At 34.0% G+C, this 27,537-nt stretch overlaps 1 protein-coding gene across 2 annotated transcripts in view; it reads left to right on the top strand.

The window, feature by feature from the left end:
* The first annotated feature begins 407 nt into the window (after positions 1-407).
* Positions 408-27,537, top strand: part of LOC120540895 (splicing factor SWAP) — a 79,346-nt gene continuing 52,216 nt past the window's right edge. Inside the window, exons 1-12 of one of the 2 annotated variants that reach the window (XM_039772044.1) lie at positions 408-759; positions 3,400-3,563; positions 5,338-5,469; positions 7,614-7,687; positions 8,518-8,743; positions 9,500-9,609; positions 11,384-11,522; positions 15,009-15,231; positions 15,603-15,734; positions 17,631-17,724; positions 21,886-22,039; positions 24,164-24,376. In XM_039772044.1, coding sequence (XP_039627978.1) covers positions 560-759; positions 3,400-3,563; positions 5,338-5,469; positions 7,614-7,687; positions 8,518-8,743; positions 9,500-9,609; positions 11,384-11,522; positions 15,009-15,231; positions 15,603-15,734; positions 17,631-17,724; positions 21,886-22,039; positions 24,164-24,376 — 1,861 coding nt within the window. In that variant the 5' untranslated portion in view covers positions 408-559. Of the gene's footprint in view, positions 2,967-3,399; positions 3,564-5,337; positions 5,470-7,613; positions 7,688-8,517; positions 8,744-9,499; positions 9,610-11,383; positions 11,523-15,008; positions 15,232-15,602; positions 15,735-17,630; positions 17,725-21,885; positions 22,040-24,163; positions 24,377-27,537 lie in introns of both variants that reach the window. The other variant, XM_039772045.1, reaches the window with a different exon arrangement.

Genomic DNA, 27,537 nt, shown 5'->3' with positions numbered 1-27,537 from the left:
CTACAGGAAACCTTTATTAAAAACGAACATCATCAAAACGATACGTATAGTTTCTACAAACTTCTTTTTTTGTCTGCTAGAACTGTGAACGTTCAGTTCGTTCCCGTTAAGACTGCAAATCTCCTCTATTCGCTCTTCGTCTGTCTGAACAGGCCGACCAGACCGCCCATATTTCAATAAGCTCACAGAGTGTGTGATTCACAAACGCACTTTCGGCGCAGACATGCACAATTATATTTTATGTTCAAGTCAATTTTTTATATAGCACATATAACGAATACTTTAAAAATATCATTAGTTATTTTAAACAGAAATCTAAAGTTTTTAAGACTATCCTTCATGAACGTAGGATATAAGAACGAACGAATCTGCTGCTATAGTGAGCACTACTCAAGTTTGCTTGCGTACCCCGCCATGACGGCAACGATCCCGTAGCGGGCGGGTGTCAATGTTTATCTCGTTGTGTTGTTCACATTTTTCTTTGATAAAATAAATCTCCATATTTTAGAAAGTCGTCTCAAATCGTTTCCTATTGCTGCTGCTGCTGTCCCCGGAGACGATGTATCGCCGCGGTGTGAGTAAGAAGGATAGCAAAGCTGTCCCGAACCCAGAGGAGGGTGGCAGCGGGGGCAAATACGCCGAGCTGCTGGTGTTCGGCTATGCCTGCAAGCTGTTCCGGGACGACGAGAGGGCCACGTACCACGAGCAGGGCAGGCACCTTATCCCATGGATGGGGGACAAGAGCATCATGATTGATAGGTCGGTTTAACAAACTCACAAAGGGAAACTATCTAACGCATTCATTGTTTTCCACAAGGACCAAATGGATGTTGTTTTTTTTTTTCCTTAAATTGAAAAAAGTAGCTCATTAGCAGGCCAACAAACACATAATGTGTCTGGCCTTGTGTTATAACAAAGCTGAAGAGAGGAGATGCGCTTTATCTCTGTTTTATTACATTGACGATATATTTAACTTGAAGATGCAGAGTCCTGTCTTTGTAAAAGAATTGTTCCGTTCTGACCTGTGACAGCAGTGCTCATAGACTGCATACGTGCCAAGACAGCCAGCAGATTTTCCTAAACGTTTATATACTGTAGTTCCTTGTATACTCAGAAAAAAATGCATACTGGGATATTGCTGGGAGAGCTAAATTCTTCCCAGTGTTAACCAATTTACTTGTAACAATGTACATTTTCCATGCATAATTCTGTATGGCTGTATTATTTTAAGCATCTGTGTATGAGTGTCCGTCCTGGTCAGTCTTTTGTTATATGTATTTTATCCCTTGGACTTCACATACATTACAAGGCTTAACCGTTTTCTCATTTTACAAATATGACAAAGTGACCCTGCATCTTATCAAGTGCATTTGCTCTGTCACACTTCCTACATCAGCAGCTCCATTCTTCAGTGTAACCGATGAATGGCCAACATGGTTCTTTATTATAGTGTGTGTCCAAACTGAAGCATTTTTGTGCTTCTTTCCAACCATCTCCCCAAATGCAATGCTGTACAGCCCCAGCGCAAGTTACCCCCAAATAGGAACACTTGGAGGGCTGTTTTAAGTACTCCTATATGTGGATTTCTTGTGCATTTGAAATCGTTCATCTCTTGTAAGAAATGTTATTTCTGGGGGTGAACAAGCTATCTGTTGTTAAAGTGTGATCAGAGCAAATTCAAGAGCATAATTGAATTCAGTCTGTAAATTAAGGAGGTTCATTGTCCTGAAATCACAATTTAAATAATCCCCTGTTGGCATATATTTGATATATTTTTTAGCAATATGATGCCTCACCTAGTTATGAACATAAAGCTTTTGGTGGTTGAGGAAGCGCAACAGTATTTTAACCAAAGACAATTTGATAGTATAGCTTTTAAAGTTCTAACTAACCTAAAAAGGAGCAGGTTTTAACATCTGACCTTTATCATTCATTGTCATACTGTTACCTTAATTTCTCTTTCATAAAATAGTGGCATCCTAGGTATTTTAACATCTTTAGGGCCTCTGTTTTAGTTAATTGTTCTCTGTCTGAAATGGGGTCAAATCGGACCCCAGGCATATGTTATTTTTTGACAATTTTTTTTTTTTTTTTTACTTTATAGTTCTACTGTCCTCTTTTAACCAATTAATATACAAAAAGGTTTGCCTAAATATTTCCTAATGTTCATTATCCAGGTTTGTAGAATAAATAATTTGACCCGTTTTTTGGCAAAAACCTCAGAGTGAAAAATATTTTTATGATTACAGTATGTGATTTTTTTTTTGCCTTTTCAGCCTTGAATATTAAAAAATAAAGCTGGATTACTCTGACATTATTCCTATGTTAGAAGATATTAAATATAGTAAAAGATGATGCCCTGTTAGTACTTTCTTTGTCCAGAACACAGTTAAATATATTTGTGTGGATTGAAAACCCTAAATCATTAAGGATTCGTGTTACTTGGAGTAAAAATAGCTCATGTTATAAATCATTCAAGCTATTTATCATAATTACTAGTTTGGTATCGAGTATAGGTGTTTCTTTTAAAATAAATATGAGAAAAATACATATTAAAGAAAAATAACTATGTTAAGTGTTTCCTTAAGTATCTCAGAGGTAACAGTGAAAGTATCTAAAATAAATACAGTGTTTAAAAATGTTGGGTCAGACTTGACCCCTTTACAGTCGATGTTGTTAGATGAAATTGCAGGGTTAAGAAGGTGCAAACTGCCTTTTCTCCACTGTCCTTAAAGCTCTGAACCTCCTTAATCTGCATGTCCCTGTAACTGTTTCCAATGTGTATGTGTGTGTCTCTCTATTACATAATCCAGACTTATTTCCCCAGCAAAATGGCTAGGGGTCGAGCCTTAACCCCGATTTGCCTCATCAGTTCCTGCACATTTCTTATGGTGAAGAGCCCTGGACTGAGGTGGAATAGCAGAGAGAACACAGGAAAAATTCGCCCATATGGTTCTTTCGGATAGGTATTTATGTGCTCGGGTTTGTGTGGAAACTGTGGATGTACATTTTTTAATTTGTGAAGGAATGATTTATATTTCCTCTGTTTAAAAAATCCACGTAGGGTAAGAAATGAGTACTTTGTTTAATGTAGGACTTTGTAAGTTGTTATAGATCCAAGCTTTGTTTTTTATTTTTTTTTGAGTGAGTGGTGAGTTTAAACACAATTTGTAAACCTCATCTAAGTATTGTAAAATCATCTTCAGAAAGGTGTTTTCTTGAAATGTACTGCGATGCATTGTATTTACTACCCAGTTTACAAATTCTGAATGTCTGTAAAGTTACTATTTAATGTTAGATTCTTATTCTCCAATTGTTTTATGGATGCACTTTATGGTAAGTATGTCGTGTATGAAAGCAGTCTGCTTCCTTTAGTTAATCCTCACGCTCGTCCACCAGGTATGATGGACGTGGTCATTTGCATGACCTGTCAGAATATGATGCTGATTCCTGGAATCGAGACTACAAGCTGTCGGAGGAAGAGGCTAGAATCGAAGCGCTCTGTGATGAGGAGAGGTATTTAGCCTTGCATACGGACTTGCTTGAAGAAGAAGCAAGGCAAGGTACTACGCATTGAGGCAACTTTACTTTCAGACTGCAAATTATATGCATAATAATATAAACTGTCTCAATATTTTTGTCCCATCATTTGCTGATATACTCACTTGTTTGTGATCTGTTTAACAGTAGCCTTTGGAAATGGAAAAGGAGTCCTTGCAAAGTCAGTCAACGTCGGAATATTTTTTTATTTTTTTTTTTTACTTTAAATACAGCCCTTTGTGGGGCTTTAGAGACCAAATGGAGCCGAGCCACATCATTCTGTTTACATCTGTTAACAACAACTGAGCTTGATACTTCTTTAGTCAGTCACTTGGGAGGTTTAAAAAATATAAATGCATAAATACATACAAAGTATACAGTTAGGCAAAGAGACTGGTAAGCAATTACACTGGAGCGGGTTTCATGTGCGTCTTGTAAAAGAATGAACTGTGTTTGTCACTTTTATTTAGCTTTTCTTTATTTGTGTTAATTTACAGAACATGTCATTTGTTTCTGTAAATCAAAATCAAGTATCAGTCCATAGGTGTCATAGTATATAAAGTATTGAAGGAAAACTTTTTTTTTTTTTCTTTTTTCAGTTGTTAAAGTCAGACATATTTACTTTTTTTTTGGATAATAAAAAAGCAGTATTTTATTAACTTCCCCAACATCTTGACTTAGAGATAAATTTAACATCTTGTCTTTCAAAATGTTTAATAATTTGACTGCTTTATGCATATATTTAGATTCGTGTGTTCAGAGATGCAGTCTTAAAAATTCCCCAGAGGGCAGATATTTTACATTTCGCTTGTTCAGTAGTTTATTGCATTGTGCAAAGGCCACATTATTATTTTGTTTTGCCTAAATTAATTTTATACTGGAAAAATGCTTGCATATATATAGTGAACTGATAAAGCAGAAATATATCACCAGACTTGTTTAATTTTATTTTTGCTCAAAAAAAAAATATATACGTATGTAAGGTTAGTCAGTTTTTAATATTTGCATGTTATATAAATGAAATACTGCTTGTCTTACATTATTCAGTGAAGCATAGCCCTTTAATTAATTAATGCCTTAGGAAAGTGAACTTGTGTGGGTTAAAATAGTTATTTATGAATAGATCAGGCATTATTTTATTTATGTATTTGAACTAATGGGATGCAAAAAATGGGGCATGGCTGCATTCTGCATTTGCCTTTCAAACTGAAAAATAAGCTGCGCCTGGAATCGGAAATCAACTTGTGGAGTGGACGTTAAGGTTTGTTAAAAACCTTTACTTGATTAAGAAAAAAGTTGTATACACTAAGCAACAAAACCATTTATTTGGTCTGAGGGAATATTTAGATGTTTGGAAAATGGCTCTCTCAGCACTATAAAACAATAGTGAACCAAACAGTGCTGATTGGCTCAGATTCATAAGTAAGATAATTTATTACCAACTGTTTCCCCTTCATTTTAAATGATATCGAAGACTGGTGACTTTTCTCTCTTGTTTGAATACTGCTTATAGACTGCTTAGTTCTCACAGTGTGTTTTTAATTACTAGTTCGACAGATCTACAGTGTTGTACGGTTTAGTGGTTGTACTTTACCCTAATAGAGTATTTTTGGCTCAGTTTTGGAGTACTTGCCTTAATATCTTTATTGTTTAACTGTTAAAGTAAAGAAATTAAGCAAAAATTCAAAGATTATATTTATATATTTATTATAAAAATTTGTAAGTCGTCAAATGATTTTGGTGTTAACTATTTAAAGTGGATCTTCTCTAATTGTTTTGTTCCTTTTTACTTTCAAGAGGAAGAATATAAACGTCTAAGTGAAGCGTTGGCTGATGAGGGTTCTTATAATGCAGTCGGGTTTCAGTACAGTGCTGATTATTATGATCCCTCACAGCCTACGGAGGAGGAAGAGACGTCAAAAGAGACTGGTAACTTAATTTTCTTTTTCTATTATTTTTTTATATATATTTTGTTTGGAAATGTTTATTAGCAAGTTATGTTTTGGTACCAACCTGATATTTTAATTCTCTTAAGTGATATAACCTGCAAATAATACCTTGTAAAAAGGCTGCTGCTTTAAACAGTGTGTTTGGCATCTAAATTCTGTTTAGATTAAATGCTTATGTCTCACTGATAATCTGGAATTACAAGCGATGCATTATGACAGTGTTGACAGATTAGTGTGTTGAAAATATTGTTAGTGTGTTGGGTCACCAGACAGAAAAAGAAGGCACAGAAAAGACATAGGGCCCAGAATGGCACTGAAAAAAAAATATAAGCGCCAGTGGTTGTAGTCCATATCATTGGACTATCAAGACTGACATGTCTTTCAGAAAATGTTTTGGTTATTTTCACTTTTTTTTTTTTTTAAAGTTAATTCAGCTATGTTTACCATTTAAAATGCTTGCATGTGTTTTCGAATACAGGTGTTACTGTGTTGCTTGACTGCAGACAAAGCTTGTCAACTGTAGTTTATTGCTTAGTGGTGCTCAGTGCTTCACAGGGTAACTCCTCACTCTCATCCCTTGCATCGTCAAATCGTGTGTCGTTTCCTGATGGCACTTGTTGCTTTTAGTTACTTCATGGTACTCTAAGCTTCATGAGGGGCTCCCCTCCATCACCATCCCACCCTGAAAGAATAAGTCTGTTTTCAATCTGCGCGTATGTTACTCACTTCCACTTTTTTGCATACACTTTAGTCCATTCATGTAAAGCATTATAAAAGATATAGCCCTGATTTGGAATTTTCCACTTGTGTTGTCATGTTGCTGCTTTAAAAGTTTTAGATGTTGGAATTTCGGATTAGGGATACTCAACCCATATTAAGATTTAATTACTGGGATTCTTTGAACCAGAGGTTTCGTATATCTGTTGCATTTAAAGGTAATCTGGACCTTCCTTTTTTTTTTTTTATTAACAGAACTTGTTCAAATCATTAGTATTGCATGTTTGCCTAACATGAACATGTTCCAGGATATTCCATTGAGCATGTTCTTAAGTATTTGAAGACTTTTGTTTATTTTATGCGATATATGTTTTTTATATTTATAACTTATTTCCTGAAATATTATTCTAGGTAAAATAAACTGCAAGGATGGCTACAGAGGCCAGTATATTTTTATGGAAAATAATATATTTGATGTTTTTAATTGGAGTAATTGACTCAAATGAATCCTGTAAGTGTACTTGAGGTCATGACGAGCCTGTCTATATGGTGACAACTTATTTGTTGTTATTTTGTTTATTTTTTTTCCTGTTTTTGTTCGAAAGCTTCCCCCTGACTTCCACTTGAATTTTGTTGATTAGAGCATCAGATTCAAATTGGCCCTTTGAAAGACTTGATTTTCCTACAGGTTCACATGCTTTTTCCAATATAAAGTGAATACTGGAGCAGTATATGTTAGAATGTGAATATTGTGTGTGTGGTATTTGATAAATCTTTTTATTAATTAATAGGGGGCTTCACTTCCTGCTCGCTTTGCTCACCAAACCCTCCCACCCCCACCCCCTTTTGAATTTAAGTACAGTACTTTCATTATCTCTAACCTGCTCTGTACGTTTTTGAATTCTTTACGACATTATACTTTGTCATCTACTCTTCGTATTTTATTTCTGGCCCCGGGCCTGGTTAAATCTCTTAGCACAAAGTATCATCTCGTGGGACGTGAAAGTATCTCTCTGAAAAAGTCATGTCTCGTTGCAGGCTAAAAAGTCTCGTCTTGTCCGAGGATTTTTTTTTATTAGAATAGAGAGATTAGGACTTTAGTGAAGATCACAGTTAACAATGGTTAAAGTAATTTGTTTAAACTATAAATAAATTTCTCTTTTTTTCTCATTAGTGTACTTTAAAAAAAAAAAAAAAAAAAGAAGTATTTTGTTGTATAATAAGATAATGAAGAATAAACAAATATTTTTTGTTATTTGAGTAAATGCTGCAACTTAGTTAAAATTGTAAAACCCACTCTCTAAGATTTTTTTTATTTCTCATTTTCGGTTATATGCTTGCTATGATATTTTATTACAAATACTGCAAATATTATTTTAATTATGTATCTGTTTTTGTTCTGTTTAGTGGCAGATCAGGAAGACAGTGAGGAACCTTTCATTGCTCCAGCAGGGTTGTGCGTTCCTCCCGATGTGGAACTGGTAAATATTTTGTTGCGCTTCAGCGTGAATAAACAAGAGCAATAACTACTGCCCTGCATTTTTAGCTTTTTGCTTTAATGGTCTTTGTTCATGAATAAACATTTTACTTGAGTACTAAATAGATGAAGAGTGTCGTAATAGACTACTTTGTTTCCATTTTACATTTTTATTCACACATTTGATGAAAAAAAAATGTTCAGGGCCATTTTTTTTTTGTTTTCATACCCTTATTAACTGTGTAGACAAGGCTGCTTTTATTTTATAAATGATAGAAAAGCTGTGCTCAATCAATTTTATTGTAGGCTTTTAAAAGGAATGCAGCTTTGTCATTTGTTTTGTTGTTGTAGTTATAAAAAAAAAATCAGGCAGCAATTAGACCCTTTAATTCTATTACTACTTCTAGCGCAATAGTATTTTTCGTACTGAATTGGGTTATTAAAAAATGCAATTGTTCTGTGATTATCCTTTTTCTTTTCATTTCTTTTGTTTTCTCCCGAGTCTGTTATCGAAACCCAGTTTTTTCATATCTTCTCAAAGACAAAGACCAAACTGCTGGTCTGAAACATATTTTTCTAGTGTGGTTATTTATACAATTACTTTACCTGTCTTTTTAAAGTTGCTTTTAAGCATACTAATGGGTGATTTTGTGTATTAGTTACCATAGGTTGTTTTGTTTATTATGGACCCCCCCTTGAAAATGGTGATTTTGTTGGTACTGTAAAATGCAATATTATGTGTTGTTTTATATGCTGGAGATTTCTGCTTTATAGACGTCCTAATCATGACATTGACTCACCAAGTGCTTGTTTTTCTTTTTCCCTTTCTCACAGCCTGCTACAACGAAAATGCATGCAATCATTGAACGCACAGCCAGTTTTGTCTGCAAGCAAGGAGCTCAGTTTGAAATAATGCTAAAAGCGAAACAGGCCCGTAACTCTCAGTTTGATTTTTTGCGTTTTGATCATTACTTAAATCCCTATTACAAGCACATTTTGAAGGCGATGAAGGAGGGAAAGTACATCACTGCTGGTGAAGCCAAAGCTGAGGAGAAGACAAGTAAGTCTTACTGCTTGATTCAGGTTTGCTTAAAGGGTTGCAGCTCTTAATAAAAAAAAAGGTGTGTTACAGCTAATAGAATAATCAGAGGGGCAAATTTTTGTGATCTCTTTTTTTTTTCCACAGTTAAGTTGCTCAGATCATGTTGTTGGTTCTAATAGTGTATATGGGAGTAAAATTAACACTGGAATTTGGTGATTTTTCTATTTTTTCTGTTGTCAGATGTGCAGTGTTTTAAAAACATTCAGTTTTGAAGTGTTTAAAAGAATGTGAACTTAGCCCTGTGAACAAAAATAACTTCCATTAGCTGTTATAATACTGTGCTTAATACTTTATTTGGGTTGGACCTCAGATAAATAGATTCTACTAACGTTCTTCCTTTATGTGAGTGTATATCTATTAAATAATCACATTTTGGTGCATGGTACCCTGTTAAGAGACTGGATCATGCCATGTGTTCCATGTTACCTGAAAAGTACTCAGACTATAGACGGATGATGGGACAGATGAGGTACCACTAGTTCTGTAAATATCAATATTGTGATGTTTTGTCTAAACAGTGATTTGTTTATACAAAAATGTCTTCCAAGGCAAGAAGTACAATTTTCCTTCAAGTCCCTTACAGTTGTTCTCACTCTCCCTCACCAAGTTCATTATTCAGTACTTGACCATCAGAAAGAGACTTGGCAAGATTGGAAGCTATAGTAAGTAAGCCAGGTTTTTATGAGTAACATTTCTGAACTGTTTCGTTTTTAGAATGTGAGGCTGATGACTCTGATGATGATGACGACAATGAAAATGGAGACTATTTACACCCCAGTCTGTTTGCTTCTAAAAAGTGTGACAGGCTAGAGGAACTAATGAAGGTAAAATTGATTTCTTTTTAGTGTTTTCTGTGGAAATAATTTTAAATTTAAACTTCTGAAATGCAGATATTTTATGTTTAATCTTGGTTGCTTTTTATGTGAACAGATAGAAATACTTTATGTGTCTGTCTCCAACCAACACCTCACAAACACAACATTCACACATTAATTAAGTTAAATCCTCTTGTAGCCTAGCTACTCCTGCCGTAATGGTTGCTATAAAGGAAAGTGCATTGAAAATACAGGTGACTGGCAGCCTCAAGTCACCTTTTTACAAGCATTATGTGAAAGTGACCTGGGTATAGCCATGATTTTGTTTATCTGCAGTCCAGTTTGGCATTGTGGAAGAAAGAAAGAAAGAGTCTATTGATGTTTGACTACTGGGCGATTGTGGGTTATCTGTATCTTGCTTCTTGTTAATATCTGGAACTAATCTGTAGATAGCTGTTGAAGAACACATTAGAAAGCCCCCAGTCTTTTGAAGTGCAACACAACTGTATGGTAAATGAGCTTTTTTTTGTCTTCATGCATCAGCCAGTCACCTTACCCTTGCATCTGACATAACATTGCTATAAGAAGTCTATGAAGAAGAAGATTATGTCTTTATCTTTGGTCGAAAAGTTTATATAAGGCAGGTGTGGATGCTAAGAAGGCTATCACTATCATATTTGCATGTTTTGTTTTGTTCACCAGTTTTCCTTAAAACACTTTTTCATTACATTTTACTCGAGTTACTCCCTGTATATTTGAGAAATAAATACACCTGGGGCTGCCCAGAAGAGTGAGGGAACTTATTTAATACATAATTGATTCTTTTTTTTTTTTTTACTTTAATGACAAATTGTGTAAATCAAATATACTGCATACACAAACATTTTATGAATTGTTGCCATGCTGTCTAGTTGGTGTTTATGTGCCTGAAGGAGTTTATTTGTAATGTGCAGACACTTAAGCTTTTTGGCATCTAGTTTCACTTTGTCTTTCTCACTTTTGAAAAGGTTGCCAAATGCTTTTAATAAACAATAACACTGTGTTGTCATCTGTAACAGAATCATAGTATAACTTCGTGGGAAAGTGTTGCTCTATATTATCTGAAATAGGAATAAATTAAACTGTCTTTACGAAGATCTATTCAAAACTATTTCAGAACTGGGCAAGAATGAATTGTCATAATCCAAAAGTAAACATGCAGGGCCTATTCTTAACATTTTTTTTATTTTACTGTTTATTTTTGCTGTCTGTTTGCATTGCTATCCTTGTCTGATGGGCATTGAGTGTTCAGTTCTTTCTGGAATGTTTTCAAAGTAAATGCTATTCTTAAATACCTGATTGTGTTGTGTTCTGTTGTAGTGTTTTGGCTCCAAATAAAATTTTAAAAAGAAAATGTAATGTTATAATGTGATGGCGAAGGCTCCAAAGCAGAAAGACTTTGTGCAAGTCAAGCTTCAAGGGAGTCTAGAACTATTATGACCTTCTTTTTTATAAAGTTAGTAACTGTTTGCAGCTAGTAAAAGTTTATCTTAATATTTTAAGTTTAGTTGTTTGAAATCTGTTTGTATGCAGATGTTAAACATTTGAATTGACTGTCTGCTCCTGCTATCTGAATTCCACTATGCTCACTACGTTGAAACTCTTCTCATCAAATGCCATTGCAACCTGAATTGCCATCTCTAATGTAGTCTTCCATGAATGTAAATTGTTACAGTATGTTAAAGAACATTATCTAAAATTCCCCAGAAATACACAGGTCAACAGTATTTTTATGCTTTTGTAGCCTTTGAAAGTAATGGATCCCGATCATCCTTTGGCTGCATTAGTAAGAAAAGCCAAACAAGAAAACAGCATGGCCGCTGCAAAGATGCTAGAGGAACCTTTAACAGTGGCTTCTAAAGAAAATGAATACTCCCTAGACTGTAAGTATGCAATATTTTGTAAACATTTTATTTTTTGTATTTGTTGTAACTCGAGCATTCATGTTGGCTAACAAAAAGTTTGTTTTTTCTTTATGCAACATCTCTTTTTTGCTTTTCTCTTTTAACTGCCCCATACTTATTCAATAAGTAGTCCTTATATCCATCAGTTTAGTGGTAGAATTTTCCATGTGCTATAAATAAGAATGTTTTTCTCTGTGTTATTCAGTTGTAATAGTTCAGAGATGTTTTTCATTATTTAGTAGAATCTAGTGGAATGTTCATCAGGCCTAGGCTTAATTTTAGCTGTTAAAGTCTTAGGTACTAGTAATGTGAATTAGTCATCTTAACGTAAAATTTAAAAAAAAAAACGGTTTTGAGATGTGCTTCTGGGGTGAATTGCTCTTAGTTCAGTTTTGTGTGGTGTGATTGTGCTGTAACAATGGCTGACTGACATAACTAAATCTGGGGAAAATAATGCTAAACTGCACATGATGTCATCCACATAGATTAACATTCATACAGAAACTAATCAATAATCATCTGAAATAATTACACATGATTTTAAGAACATAAGGAAGGATTTGATTAGAATAGGTAATTCAACTCAACATGCTGTAGTTTGTTAGTCCTTGTTTGCACAAAATAGTTTTCAATCAAGAATCCCCTATGTACTACAGCACTCTTCATATTTCAGCAAGAAAAGGAATTAGTATCGGGACAGAACACAGTTTCTGTATGTCGGTACAGAATTCACACAAGTGTCTGTTTGAAATGCACGTTACTTAGTTTCACTTGTTTTTTTTCTTTAAAGCAGAATACTAGTACTTTCATTCTTTGAATGTTTTTGGAAATTATGCTATTTTTTTAATATAAAAATATTTACGTGTGTGTGTATGTATATGTATGTATGTGTGTGTGTATGTATATATATATATATATATACATACAAATAAAATATTATAAAAATATATATAAAAACTCAGCAATAGAATACATACACACAGTATATATAAATGCAACACCTTATAATCCAGCTAGTAAATTAGTAGCTTTTATTACAAAATGAAAATATTTTTCTGATGTGTTTTTCACCTCCTTGAATATTTGTTTTATAACTTAGATTTACTTTCTGGTAAATATTTCCAGAAAACACATACAAATAAGCATATATTGCTCACCATGTTCATATTCCCTGAGGGTTTCAGAAATGATTTTGTTAATTACCAGACATAAACAGACATTTTAAACAGTTTGTTTAGTTTCCTAATTGTATTTTATTGTGCAGTTGTGTTTTTATTTTAATAATCTGTAGTGATTTTCTTCTTTTTTCCCCCCACACATAAAAGCAATTGCAAAGCTAGAATGTAATGACGGGAGAAATCAATGCAGACAACGTAATGTGTTATTGTGTTGCAAAGGTCTTGTTGCTCATTTATGAATACATATCACTACATGGTGTACACTTTTTGTGAGTTTTGTTCAGTGAGTCACTTAGAATCAGTGTTGTATTCAAGCCTTTTATGTGAATTATTGGATTGTTAAAGGCAGACATAAGTTACTATAGTAATCAGATGGAACAGTAGGATGAAAGGTTTTTATCTTGTTTTGACTATTGGAGGTTTACATTTGTAAATATATACTGTATATTTATGTAGTAATATAGTACACTATCCAGTCTTTCCTAACATATTTTGCACTGCTTAAGTAAGTATACTAATAGCATCTCAAAAGATGATTCCTACACCATGAATCACTTCCATATCAGAACTATGTTTGTTATGACTAAATCTTAGTCAGTTATCATTTGGGAATTCCTTGAGCTGTGTTGGATATCCTGTGTGAGACTTATTCTTCTCTTTTAGTTCATATTTCTGTATGTTAAAGAGTTTATCTATCTTTATTCTTGTGATTACCCCTTTGATTAATCTTGAGCGTTATTATTTTAGAATCTGGCTATATTGATTGCATTGACTGAGCTTATGAACCTCTTGGTTCAATTCTTATCAAAAACTAGAATGAATTATTTTCTTTAAGAAGTGCATAGAATGTGTTAATGTACATTGTTTTGTACAGATTAGGATAAGGTTTGGTTAAATAAAAAAATTTCTGATCTGTAGCAGATATGTATCAATCCAGGTTCAGTTATAGGCTTAGGGTTTTATTTGCTCTTCATAATTTATAGTATATTTATGTTTGCATCTTTAAGTCAAAGGAGGCCTAATGCAGCACTAAGAATGCAATACTCTGTGTCCTATATCACATGGATTATAGAAATGTGTAATAGCATGCTGTATACAGTAATGTACAATATTTAGCATCATATATGTAATGGTCATCTGTCTTGTTGTTAACATTGTTAATCAGGTCATGTCACTTTCAGAGATTCTCAGTTGATTCTACACTTATGAGGAGTATTGATGAAGTGATGAGACAGAAGAGTGGACTTGAGTAGAGAACTTGGTTTCTTGGTGCAAAAATAATTGTCTGCAACTGAACATTAGCAAAACCAAGGAACTGGTTATTTACTTTATGTTCAGCAAAAAGCCTCTATGTCTGCTCAAAATTCACGGAGTGGATGTAGAGATGGTGCAGTCCTTCATGTATTTGGCGGTCCACACCAGTGACAGGTTGGACTGGTCTCATAGCACAGGGGAGTTATAGTATATAAGAAAGGGCAGAGCAGACTTTTATTTGGGTATTGACTTCCTTCATATCTTCTACATCTGTATGATGGCTAGTGTGATTTTATACACTGTGGTTTGTTGGGCCAATAGCATCACTTCAAGACAGGCCCACTAAATCAACAGACTAATTAGAAGGGCAGGGTCAGTTATGGGATGATCTCTGGACCTCCTGAAGACAGTAGTGAAGGAAAAGGTTATTAAAAAAAATGAAACAAAAAACTGAGCACCATTATGAACAATCCAGCACATCCTCTCTTTGAAGTGCAAACACTGAGTGTTTTCAGGTTTTGAATTATTCAGCAGAATTGTGTCAATAAATGTTACTGGGGCTCCTTTATCCCAAAAGGCAATATGTCTACATAATGCCTCGCTGTGACTGCAAATGTCAGAAGTTTTCACTGTTGTTAGTTTTCTTTCTTTTCAGTTAGTTGTTTTTCTGATGTGTGTTCAGGTCATTATGTGTGTGTGGGAGACAAATGAAGTTCTGTCTATCTGTCTTTTATACGTGAAGTATTTTGATTGCCTAGAAGTTGACCCTGGAAATGAACAATCATATGTTTAGACCCAGTCATTGGCTGATTCAGTACTAAGTCTCTTACCCTCTTCTAATAGGGTAATTTAGATCTGCAGTAGGTGCCAACTACAGTATCATTTGAGGTAAAAAAAACCTTCATGGCATGAATGTGAAAATCTTAATGTGTGTGTGTGCTGTGTTTCTCGTTCTACATTTTACTATATAGTTATATTGCAGAAATTCTTTCTTTTGCATATTACTAATATACATACATATTGAATTTTACAGCAACTGTAGCAACTGTCTATTATGGATATTACATGTTGCCTGATGGGACATACTGTCTTGCACCTCCACCACCTGGAATAGACGTCAACACATATTACAACTCCCTGCCTGCAGGAATGTTACCTGCAGCTTCAGGTTCAGCTGCTACTTCTGCAGTACACAGCGCAACGCCACCTATGTCTCCTGGGCAGGCATCTACACAAACAACAGCTGCCACTACAAGGTATGAAAGCAGATGTAATTAGGAAAATTGTGTTTTCAATTACAAGTAATGTACAATATACACTTTGTATTTTCCCCAACTATACTTATTAATCACACAGTCAAAATACTGTATAGATAGTAGCTGTGGTTTTATTAATTGTCATTTGGTTTGTTTCTATGTGTTGTGCCCTAATTTACAGTGGGTGTTTGTACTGCGAAAAGTGTGCTGCTTCTGTTAAAATAAATTTTTATATATGATATAACTTTTACTGAAAAAATACTAATTTAATTTGTACATTATTCTGAATTAATAGGGTTAGAGTTTTAGTGTAGTTAAAGTAATATTAGCACCAGATTAATATTTATAATTTATCATTTTGTACCTCTTAGTTCCCAGACTTCTGTTGCTGCCATTATTCCACCACCACCAGACATTCAGCCTGTCATTGACAAGTTAGCAGAATATGTTGCAAGAAATGGTGCCAAGTTTGAGTCAAGTGTTCGTGCAAAGAATGACTCTCGGTAAGAATAATGACTATTATTTTCAACATCATAGTAATTAAGAGTTGAAGCAGCAGAATTAATTTTTTATTTACATTAGAGATAATGTAACTTATTTTTTGTTTTTTTTTTGTAATTTATTGTGGCAGTTTTGGGATTCTTTTTTTATTTTATTTTTTTTTATTTTTTATTTTTATTAAAGCAAACCTTTGTCAAGGATGCATACATTATTTAAAATGACCATAGCTATTGTACCATGAAGCCTATTTAAATTGAGGACTTTCTAAATTTTTCATAGATGCTAGCATATAAAATTAAATAACCAAAGTAAAGATACATTTCACTTTAAGTAGTAGTTCTGTTGTTATGTGATTTGTTGCTTTGAAAAGATCCTGAAAGGAGAGTGTACATTTTGTTTTAGTAGATTTTATTTTGGTGTTCTAACTTGTATATGTTTTTCCACGCAAACCTGATTTTTTTTTCCTGTTTTTTTGTTTTTAAATCATACACTATTTGGACAAAAGTTTGTTGGCACCTGACCACACAGGCTTGTTGCTTGTTACATCCTGTTCCAAAACCATGGGTAATAATATGGATTTGACTCCTCCTTTGTGGCTATAACTGCCTCCACCCTTCTGGGAAAGCTTTCTACAAGATTTTGGAGTGTGTCTATGGAACTCTGTGCCCATTCCACCTGATAACGATGTTGTATGAGACGTCTTGGCTTGCAATCTCCATTCTAATTCATTCCAAAAATGTTCAGTAGGGTTGCGATCAGGGCTCTGTGTAGGCTACCCAAGTTCCTTCATACTGAACATGAAAGATTGTTTTTTTATGCACCTGGCTTTGTCTGCAGGGGCACAGTCATGCTGCAGTAGAAGGGGTCTTCCCCAAAATGTTGCCACAAAAGGAAGCGTACAATAGTCTAAAATTCACTGGAATCAAGGGGCCTAGCACAAACCTTGATAAACAGCCTCAGACCATTATTCCTCCTGTACAAAACATTACTCTAGGCACTAAACATTCCAGAAGGTAGCATTCTTCTGGCATCCACCAAAACCCAGATTTGTCCATCAGACTGCCACATGGTAAAAAGAGGAAGAGAAAGTCATGTGACAATTCTTTCTGCCTTGTATCATCCAGTCTTTGGGTAGCAGAGTATAGAAATTAAGTGACAGTGCTCCCATTCTCTCCAGAGGACTGTTACCATTATTCTGTGTAGAGGTTCTGTAAGCACATGTCTGACACATCATTAGGATACTGTTAATAGAGCAAACTCCATAAAAAAGGTGAATGAATAGGAAGAGTTGAGGAATTTATCAGAAATATTCATTTTTACCACAGTTTAAATGTGAATCACACTATACTGTTGTTTTCGAAATGTAGAGTAAGGGATGACAGAGAAGACCAGTTTGTTAAACAATCCAATCAATTAGAGGAAAAATGACTGACTGATTATGATGCAGGTTGGAACAATAACCTGCAGACTCTCAGGGGAACGGAGTTGGAAATGACTGCTTTAAACTTTTATGTGTTCTAACCTGCAGCATCACTGAGTATGTTTTAATGTGGTTGTGGATGGAAATGTATGCAAATGTTAAAAAGGAGCATGGCTTTTGTAGAGCTCATAAATTGGAAACTTATTATTTTATAGGTTAAATCCATAGTCCAGATTTTGTACCATTAGTGATAAAACTGTACAATGACAGACCCAGCGCTCTGACCTCCAAAGGTCATGCAAAAAAGATACCTTCCTCTCAGGGATTAATAAAGGATATCAAAATCAATTTTTTATTCTTGCAACAATGAACACATTATTGGGACTTACTGTTCCATGTTATAAAACTTTTAAAATGAGTTTTAGTAAAAGTTTACTCATGTGCAAGATAATCTTTTTATTTGTCTCCTTCCCCTTAGATTTGACTTCCTGCAGTCTTGGCACCAGTACAACGCATATTATGAATTCAAAAAGCAATATTTTATTCAGAAGGAGGGACTTGATAAACCCAAGGTTTGCTCTTTTTCTGCATAACTTTTCATACAGTTTATATTTGTAAACCAGGGTTTTCACTGTGTATTTCACGTTAAATTGGGTCAATCATAGTAGCAAGGCATGTCCTGACCATTTACACTGACTTGTAACTCTTTGTCTTGTAAGAGACTGTAGACTGTCACATATTAAAAATGTCTTGTGTTGGTTATGTATTCAATTCAAATGTGTAGTATTTTAAAAATTTGGGTTAAACATTAAAACAGTATGTTAACAATAATTACTTTCACTCCTGGAATGATATTTTTTTAATTTAAATTGCTTCAATTTTTTTCCTGGTACAGTATGCTATACTCTTATAATTAAAAATGTTTGTGGCCTGTGACCATACTAATAATTTTTCCGTTTTCTGAAATGAATTTAGATATAGTATGTATAATGTATATATAGTGTATATAAAATAACTGAGATTGGAAATGGTATCAGTTCAGTTTAGTCTGCTGTTTTGTTTACCATCTATGAAAGAGTCTGTTTCAAATTATTCTGGGTTTGCCAATTTCTGGTCACTTTTATGCTTTTGAAATTCACTTTTTGAATAGAATGTGGTACTTTAATATTAACGATCAAGAATCTTCTCCTAATGTACTATAATGTTGAGAGCAAGATGTATGTAAGGCTTATTAACATACATTCACATATATAATCTGAATTTCCCCTTGGGATTAATAAAGTATCTATCTATCTATCTATCTATCTATCTATCTATCTATCTATCTATCTATCTATCTATCTATCTATCTATCTATCTATCTATCTATCTATCTATCTATCTATCTATCTATCTATCTATCTATCTATCTATCTATCTATCTATCTATCTATCTATCTATCTATCTATCCTGCTTGTTTATTAGAATTTAAAATTTTTCCCAAAAAGTTGCAGTTTTTGTAGATATTACATGCAAGTTGTTAATCTTTGCTCTGAAGTTCGACACCGTTGTCTCTGATGTGAACAGTTGTCTGCATGATGTAGAGCAGTGTTTCTTAATCAGTGGGTCACGTCTCAGTTTTGGATCCTGAGCTTCTGCCAGTGGTTTATGGGTTGATTTTGTTTATAATAGTGTTGGGTTGCACAATTGGTTGTAACTACAACAACCACTCCCCATTTGGATGATTGTGCTCCAATCACGAAGTGGGAATGACCTCACTAACCAACTACTCTAACAATTGTGCGCCATTTGCCATGAAGTGATGATGAATGTTGAGGGTTCTTTGTAATAGCTTGTATTTTATGCTTACTGTTATATTCCCTTACATAGTAGCAAAAGCATTAGTCATTTTTTTCCAATGTATTTATACAAATGTAAATACATTTTCTTTAAATCGTGTTCATCTTTCTTTCTCAGGTTCTATTGGTGCTATCCTGTGAATTCTTGTTTTAGCTGTGGTTCTTGTTGCAGTGTTGTATTTGAATAATTTGAACAGCCTGACAGTAGGGTATTAAGAGTATTTAGTTGTGCTCAAAACAAATGAATCAATTGCCAAATTGTTTAGATACAGAAGAGTTCTTAGTGTAAGGAAACCTTTAAATTTATTTGGAATTGTACCTGTTTTTTAAACTACATTTTAAATGTGTATCTGCTTCAGTAAGGCTTTTTTTTATACATTTGTCACAGCTGGCTGCTTACTGCTGTTTATTATGCAGCTGTGACATGTTAAGGTTCATGTGATGAATTTACAAATCAGAGAAAAGACATCCAGATGACCTGAGCTTGTGGAAAATGTCATCTCAACTACAGCTGCAACTCTTTACCTTCTTTTATATTTTGTATTTCATCTTTAGTATACAGCATTTTAAATGAGTAGGGAGAGAATGCAACTGTTAAATATTGCAGCCTTTTGCTTGTCAGATGTATTGTCAACCATCATATGACCTCAAGGCATATACTGGCATCTGTACAGAAATGCTTACTGTTATGTTACTAGTCAAATATAACAATCTGCAGATGCGTCACAAAACTTGTAAACAAGGGATTTACCTTCTTATGAGTGATGCTCACCATCCTTTTTTTGGTAATCTGTTTTTTTTTTTCGTTTAATTCAAGAATAATGCAAAAAAATGGGTGACTTTCCTCAGTTTTTTTTTTTAGGATGAGAGGCTGCAAAACTAGTCTGTGGGCATTAAAATGTTTTCTAAATATCTTGATCTGAATAGATTTCACTGTCAGAACAAAGTGAATAGCTATTCAGAAGCAAATCTCCCTAACCAGCACTGTGCTTGTGGACCTTGTGTTGAACTGGTTTCATTTCCAGAACTGGTGCCTGCTTTATTAATGGTGATGCTGGAACAGGCTCAATGGCTTTTTATACAACTTGAAAGACCACAGCCACCCAAAAAAGAGTGTTTGCACTAGTTCTCTTTTGTTTAGTCTTTTTATCTTATCTACTCATTCCAGTCCATGTATTTACAGGACTGAACCATCTCCATCATTGCATTTGTTTAGTTGCAGATGGTTCTCTCTGTCCACACAAGAATGTAAATATAGTTAAGCAGCAATTTTGTCGTTAAGTAGTATCTTTTCAGCCTTTTAATTTATTTTTTAAAAATGTTATGATTAATTTTCTTCAAATAGCTTTTTCCTTTCAGCACAAATTTGATCTTCATATGTATTTATAACGTTAAGTGAATAAAGAACATTATTTGCCAGCTTTATTGCTAGTCTTATCCCTTGTATCCCCCACCTAGATAACTTCAACAGTCATGATTCTAAATCAGCAGTATTTTTCCAGATATAAATATATTGAAAAAAAAGAACTTTCATCTTGTTCTATATTTATTCTGTATTTGTTGAGCATTTGGAAATATTAGACTAAGATGGCCAGACCAGATTTCCAGGCATTCTCCAGTTCTTTCTCAGGAGTTTCTTGACAAACTGAGGGACAGAGTATAGCAGGATAGAGTTTAATACTGGACATGACCGTTTATCTTTCTTTTTGTTTTTGGTTGGAATTTAGTGTTTATAAAGTCTTAATTTTGTATTACGAGTTTTCAAATGTTTCTTCTCGGTTGTTATTTTCCTGTCTTGTACATCTGGGCACTCATTGTGATGGATTACAAATTTTTAATACCCATTTCATTCATCTATTTAGATTATGCCCAATTGCTTTCAATGCCATTTGATAGTGCAAAAAAGGTTAATTTAACACATGACTTCTGCTTAGCAATTAAAAACCTAACATTAATCTATTCACCCATTCATCCATTTTCCAGACACGTCATCTAATTTAACTAGCTGAGTTGTAATAATAAACACTGTATTTGTTGAGACATATGAAAATAAGGCAGTGATCACTGGCATTGTTAATTGTCTTAATGTACATTTGATTTAAGTTTTTAAATGCAATATTAGAAATGTACTTGACCACATTTAGGGACTGTAGGCCTATCACTATTATGACCTTATTATCTGGAATTCTACTCAACATTTAAAGAATTTCTATAAATTATTTATTAGAATTTTAACGCAACAACATATGGTATCTTCAGAAGTCCAAGGTAGTGGCAGCTCATTTGTTAAAAGTTAATGATTTGTAATAGCTGCACAGTTATTTTCTTAACCACCATTAATAAAGTGTAGGTTTCTGTTTCATTACTCCGTGGCTTATGTGGAACATTTGTTGAGTAAAATGTGTTTTGTAGTTGGACAGTGACATAATAGCACTCCTCTCTTCGGTTATTTATTAGTTTTATTTTCTTGCACATTAATTTATAGTTATGCTCTTTCACTGTTTATTGCTAACATGTATTATTTGTGCATTGTAATTTATATAAATTTATGTGAAGACCATTATACAGTGCATTATTAGATTTGCTTTTTTGACCCTGAAATGCGGAAAGTTAGCTGTACTCAGTTATTAAACAAAAAAAAAAAAAAATACTGTGATAATGGAAATTTGGGGTTGGCTGTAGGCCAAATTTTCTGATTAGCATTCATTTGTGTTTTGCTGATTTAATAAATCCAAACATAATTATATATCTTGAAAATGTCATTACAACAGTAGCTAAAACATTCATATATGATACCTTAAGCCATAGTGACAGAGTGATTGTACATAATCACTAAAAGGATGAAAATTCAATTCTTCACCTTTCTAGCATTGAATTCTATTTTTAATTTACAGGTTCTTGCTGCCTCAGAATCGGAAAATGCTGCTGATACGCCTGTTTTGCCTCAAGCAACAAACAGTCCAAGTGTTTCGAATGCAGAAAATTTGATAACGGAATCAACAAACCACTCTCCTGACAAAGCGGCTAATGAGGGCAAACTAATTAAAGGTAGGTGTTGCTGAAGGAAAAGTTCAAAGCAGTCTTTCTCTGGATTTGATGTTTCTGAGAAAAATTCTGCAATAATGTGGTTGAAGTAAAGTGCAAATTATTGAAGTATGGATTTTCTGTTATTCACTATTTAAAGTCTATTCTGTAAATGTTTTAGTATTTTTTATTTTCCACATCTATGTTTGTTAATAACCTAAAGTTTTATTCTTTATAAATGAAAATTAATTTTTAATGTTGTAAAATACAGTACTATTAGCACTGCTCATGTATTCAGCTTCCTGTGCTCAAATCCTGCAACCTTGTGGGTCTTGCACATTCTTCTTGTGTCTGCGAGGGTTTCCACAGATTTGCCTGTTGGATTATCTGTGTGGGCATAACTGTTTACATGAATGGGTCATACAATGTGTTGGCTGGCTTCCTATGCAGAATCCAAGTTTGAGAATGTTATGTTATACAGTCATGATATTCCACATAAAATTAACTGACTTCCCTATCTGATAACCACTCTCAGATCTTTGAGTCTGTCACACACCTTTTTACTACATGTGAGTAATAAACCTTAAGGGTGTGTGCAGACCTTAATTTTTGGCATTTTCTCTGAGTTTTCTACTATTTCTTCTAAACAGGCCTGTGGAGTGAATGTGCCCTTTGACTATTTTAATGAAGTAATTTATTCAGTTAAAATTTTGCAGCCCATCATGTCAGCCCTGGATATAGTGATAGTCCTTTTCAAGATATTTTGACATACACTTCCACTTTTTTTTTTGTTTGTTTTTTTATCTGTACGACTTTTAAACACGACTAGTACAAACTTACAAATTAATATTTAGACTCTGCAGAAAAATGATATAGGATATTTAATCCACCATTAAATCTCCTACTTGGACATGAGTCTAATATGTGCAGAATTGTCAATCTCTCAGTTCCTCAGTTGGTTGATGGTGTTTCTGTGAGGCCCCATTTGTGCATCAGATAAGCACACATTCCTTAGTCTGTTTTAATTCTATTCAGTAGCATCCATTTGGATCGTCTTGGCTCACACCCAGGCACTTGGGTAGTTGGATCACTGATGAGGTGGGTAATAAGGAGTGTGCAGCAATTCAAATTTGTTTCCACTTCTTGTTCAGCAGAACTCCTTGGTTCTGCTGTCCAGGATGGTTTTCATGAATGCAGTTGGAGGTTGGGTAGTTTCTGAAAGTCTTCAAATCGTAAAGAGTTTGCATATTTGGTACAGTCTCGTATGGCAGCAGCTTCATGCCTTAATTTAGGTGGTGCTGCATTGGTTAGCACTGGTAGCCAAGTAAGCTGAGTCAGTTTTACTGCTCCAGAGATAAGCCGCATTGCGTTATTTAGTTGAACGTCAATTTTAGATACATGTGCAGTCTGAACCCTTTTTTATATGGCTTGAAAAATACCAGTAGTATTGTTTAAAAAATGTTTATTGAGTTTACTATGTTGTTCAATAGAATGATTACAATCAGCCACATGCCAGCAGTCTCAGTACAGCTTATTAGTGTTAAAAGGCAACTTATTTATACTTTTACACAAAAGTGCTTATTTAGCTTAGCTGTGCTCAATAAGTTGTTCTAAGATACATTTATGTATTTTTGAAGTTAATGTTCTCATGCGGATGGTTTATCAGCTTGGTTGACTACAATATTATTTTTTTCCTTTTATTTTTGTTTTCTTTTTTTAATATAACTTTTAATTATTTGTTCATTCAATTACACTTGACTTTGCTAGTCACAGAAGTGTCCATCTCTACTTAAGATTATGGTCAACTCTTAGTAATAAAATAATATGCTATATATTTGTGGTTTACTTTATCACTTTGTTTTTTGTAAGATTTACTTTCCTTATTACCCCTTAGCTATAAAACATACAGGAATAAGAAATATCAAATTAGAGATTTACCTTGAGAGCCAAAATGTGTCCATTATGTCATGCACTTTTATTGTTTAAATCGTATCCTTTCTAAATTGTTCACATCAGCACAAACTGAGATAATATTGACTCTTTGGCATGTAATTGGATTTGAAGCAATCTTGCACGGCTTGTTTGTGTGTGTATGCATACGCATGTGACTCTGGGTTTTCTGTTTATGTGCCTGTTCTTCCTTTACAGCTTCTTTTGCTCCCATAAGTTTTGCAATCAAGGCAAAAGAAAATGACCTGCTTCCTCTTGAGAAGAATAGAGTGAAACTGGATGATGATAGTGATGAAGAGGATAAAGAAGGACAGGAGAATACCAGCAGTGTCGCAGCCAAAGAGTCACAACCCCCAGTAGTTGAAGAAAAGAAACCACAGCTTACTCAAGAAGAGCTTGAGGCAAAGCAGGGTAAGCTCATATACATTTTAAGTTAATTTGGCATGCATCATTTGACTTGCTCTGCCGGCTTACAAGATGCTAATTTTTGACCGTGAATTGATTTAAACGAGTTTGAGAGCCTTGTATTATATTTCTTAGTAATATATCATGGCTGAAATAACTTACAACTATGGGATATTAAAGTTGATCCTGAAGGACAGTTTTCTCTGTTAATTCTGCTTCATTGTGAATTAATAATTCTGTTTCTTTTCACTTTCAGTTTTTAGTGTGTTAAAACAATTAAGAAAATCCATTTGGGAAATTGATTTTATATTTATCAAGCATAGGCTGTTCCTGCTATACACCAGATTTACATGCCATGGTGGTCATTTACTCCTCCACCTACATACAGCTGTTCCTTCTAGAAATACTTTGTAGAGCTCATTAAAGAATATGGTATATAAAATCTCAAAAAAGTATTTCTATGGTATATTGGAAGGTTAGTGATAGAAAATGAGTGATGTAACAGCATTGTGCAGTAAAACAAAATAAAATTTGCTTTTTTCGTACAACAATAAAATAATTCCCTTAGAACTGGTGGATGATTCATTATCTTTCCACTCCGAACTGTTTTCATTGTGTACAGTTTCTACAAAGGTAGCACTTGCCACTAACTAGAATGTTCCTTAATGTCTATATTCCAATTTTTGGCAGTTTCCTTTTTATAATCTGAGACTCTTAAGGTTTCTGTGTCCTGGGTTAGCAAGCTGTTCCTCTTCACTAGTTAGATATTAAAGTCTGTACTCTGCTTCTAGGAATCTGGGGCCCCTTTGGCTGTTGGTTTGGAAACACTGACTCTTTAAGCAGTTATTTTCGGTTTGAAAGGTTGGTTTACGATCCTCCCTAGTGACTCTGTAGACCAGGGGTCCTCAATCACGGCCCTGGAGGGCTGCAGGTTTTTGTTCCAACCCAGTTGCTTAATAAGAAGCCCTTATTGCTCAAGTGACACTTCTGCTTCATTTTAGTTGTCTCGCTCGTTAAGATTTTGAACCCTTAGTGCTTATTTTAGTCTTAAACAGCTGGATTCTTGGTTTTAATTGCTCCTTGTTAGCCATAACATGCAAAGGACACAAGAGACCAGCATTCTCCTTTAGCTTGTTTCCATTTAGACCTGTGTGTATTTATCATGCACTATTAGGTTTAACGAAATACTTGGAAGGAAAATGAAGAAAAAAAAGTGAAGGACTGAGAATTACTTATCCGTTTTAGATTTCAAATCATTTGGATGATATCCTTAGAAAGGGGAAGAAAATCTAGGATATGAGAATGATCTGACATAGCACAGTTAAAGCAACTAACAAACTATGAAATTAAATTATTGGCAAGGATTTCTTTCTAATTAAGCAACTGGGTTAAAACAAAAACCTGCAGCCACTGAAGCCCTCCAGGACTGTGATTGAGGACCCACTCTAGACAGTGTCTTCATTTATCCTTTCTCTTAAACAGGGTTGGTTTTTTGTTTTGTAGGTCCAGCTACGGTTTCTTTCTCTCTCTTTTTTAATATTTATTATTCCTTTGAAATTGTTTGTTTCTTTTGTGTTTGTTCAACTCCATGGAAGTTTTGGTCACAAAAGCACGTAACAGATAAACCTATTTTGATTTGTTTCTCCCTTGGTATTGCTCTAGTTCTAGAAAGATGGCAGGAGTGCACTTTTATTGATAATATTCATACATATGACAAAATGACAACATCTATAAACAGCTGTGTTGTAACTTTAATAGAAACAAGCCCAAACAACCTCCTCATTTGCTAAAACAGTGCTGAAAATATCTTTCTGTAGGGAATCTTAATTAGATTTCCTAGCATTGAACTTTTTTTAAAAAAAGCATAGTCCTTTACTGATGGATTTTAATGGGATTAGAGTTACTTACTATACACTATTTACATGAGCAATTTTCAATACTGTAATATTAAATCTTATTTCAGACATTTTGCAAGGAACTTTCATATTGCAACGCCATAGATGCCTGTAATACACGTTTAGCTAAAAATATCTGTAAATTAAATTGGCTTTATGTCTCTTGAAAGCCATTCTGATTGTAACAAAACTAGAGTATGTGTCCAGCTTCAGTAAATCTGTCTTCAGGGATGAGAACATTGTAGTAGTCAGCTGGGTTACCAAGTAATTATCTTAATGGTATTTTATGAAATCTCATGTTGCTGATGGATATGTAATCTCTGAGAGTAGTTATGGAAATTGGAAATCCAAAATGCTGCATTTCTATATTATGACAGCTCATATATGTACCAAAAGCATAACATACATATATATATATATATATATATATATATATATATATATATAATAATATATATATATATATATATAATAATATGTATGTTTTTGGTACATATATGAGCTGTCATAATATAGATTTAAACGTTTATTCCAATAATTTCCTGTCTGGTTAAATATTTCGTTGGCTACAGGCTAGGTTACATGTGGTGTACAAAACACTAAGAAGGAAGTCATTAAAGTACCATTTTCATAATAAAGTATGTATCCATTGTATTTATTTGTTGGGTTGTGGCAGTGATATTTAATAAAGTATGCTTCCTCAATTTGGTGTAGCAATATCAGTGTAAATTTTTATATTGATTAGCCTTTATATCTTTGGGGGAAGAGAAAAAAATTTAATGATCCTACATCCCTTTTTAGTTTATTTTTTCACTTTAAATTTTCTTCTTTCTTTGTAGCTTAAGACTAATGTATGTCCCAAACATACACATTTTTACTGTTCAGTATACCTTTTAGTTTTATATAGTCACATTATGTTTTATTAAACACTTAAACTAATTAAAACTGTTGGCCACACAAGGGACAAATAGATTTGTATCAGATGCAAACCCAATTATAACACTTAGCCCTTAATTTTGGATTAATACTATGTGTTCCTCGAAGAATTTTATTACTAGTAAACTTCATTTCACCTGGTCATTATTCCTCTTCTGTATCTTCTACTCTCATTACCTTTACCATATAAGTGTGTTTATTGTAAATGGGCATTTCTTTTTGATAGAGCATTTGAATGCATTGAACTGTGAGATTGCAATAGTGGGTGGATGTGATTTTTCCTTAGAACTGGAGCAATCATACGTGACTGTGGTCTGTGAACACATCTTGCTTGCA

This window comes from Polypterus senegalus, chromosome 12 (genome assembly GCF_016835505.1).
Source record: "Polypterus senegalus isolate Bchr_013 chromosome 12, ASM1683550v1, whole genome shotgun sequence".
NCBI classification, from domain to species: domain Eukaryota; kingdom Metazoa; phylum Chordata; class Cladistia; order Polypteriformes; family Polypteridae; genus Polypterus; species Polypterus senegalus.
Note: the sequence above shows the minus strand (reverse complement) of the source record. Positions and strands in the feature narration are given on the sequence as shown.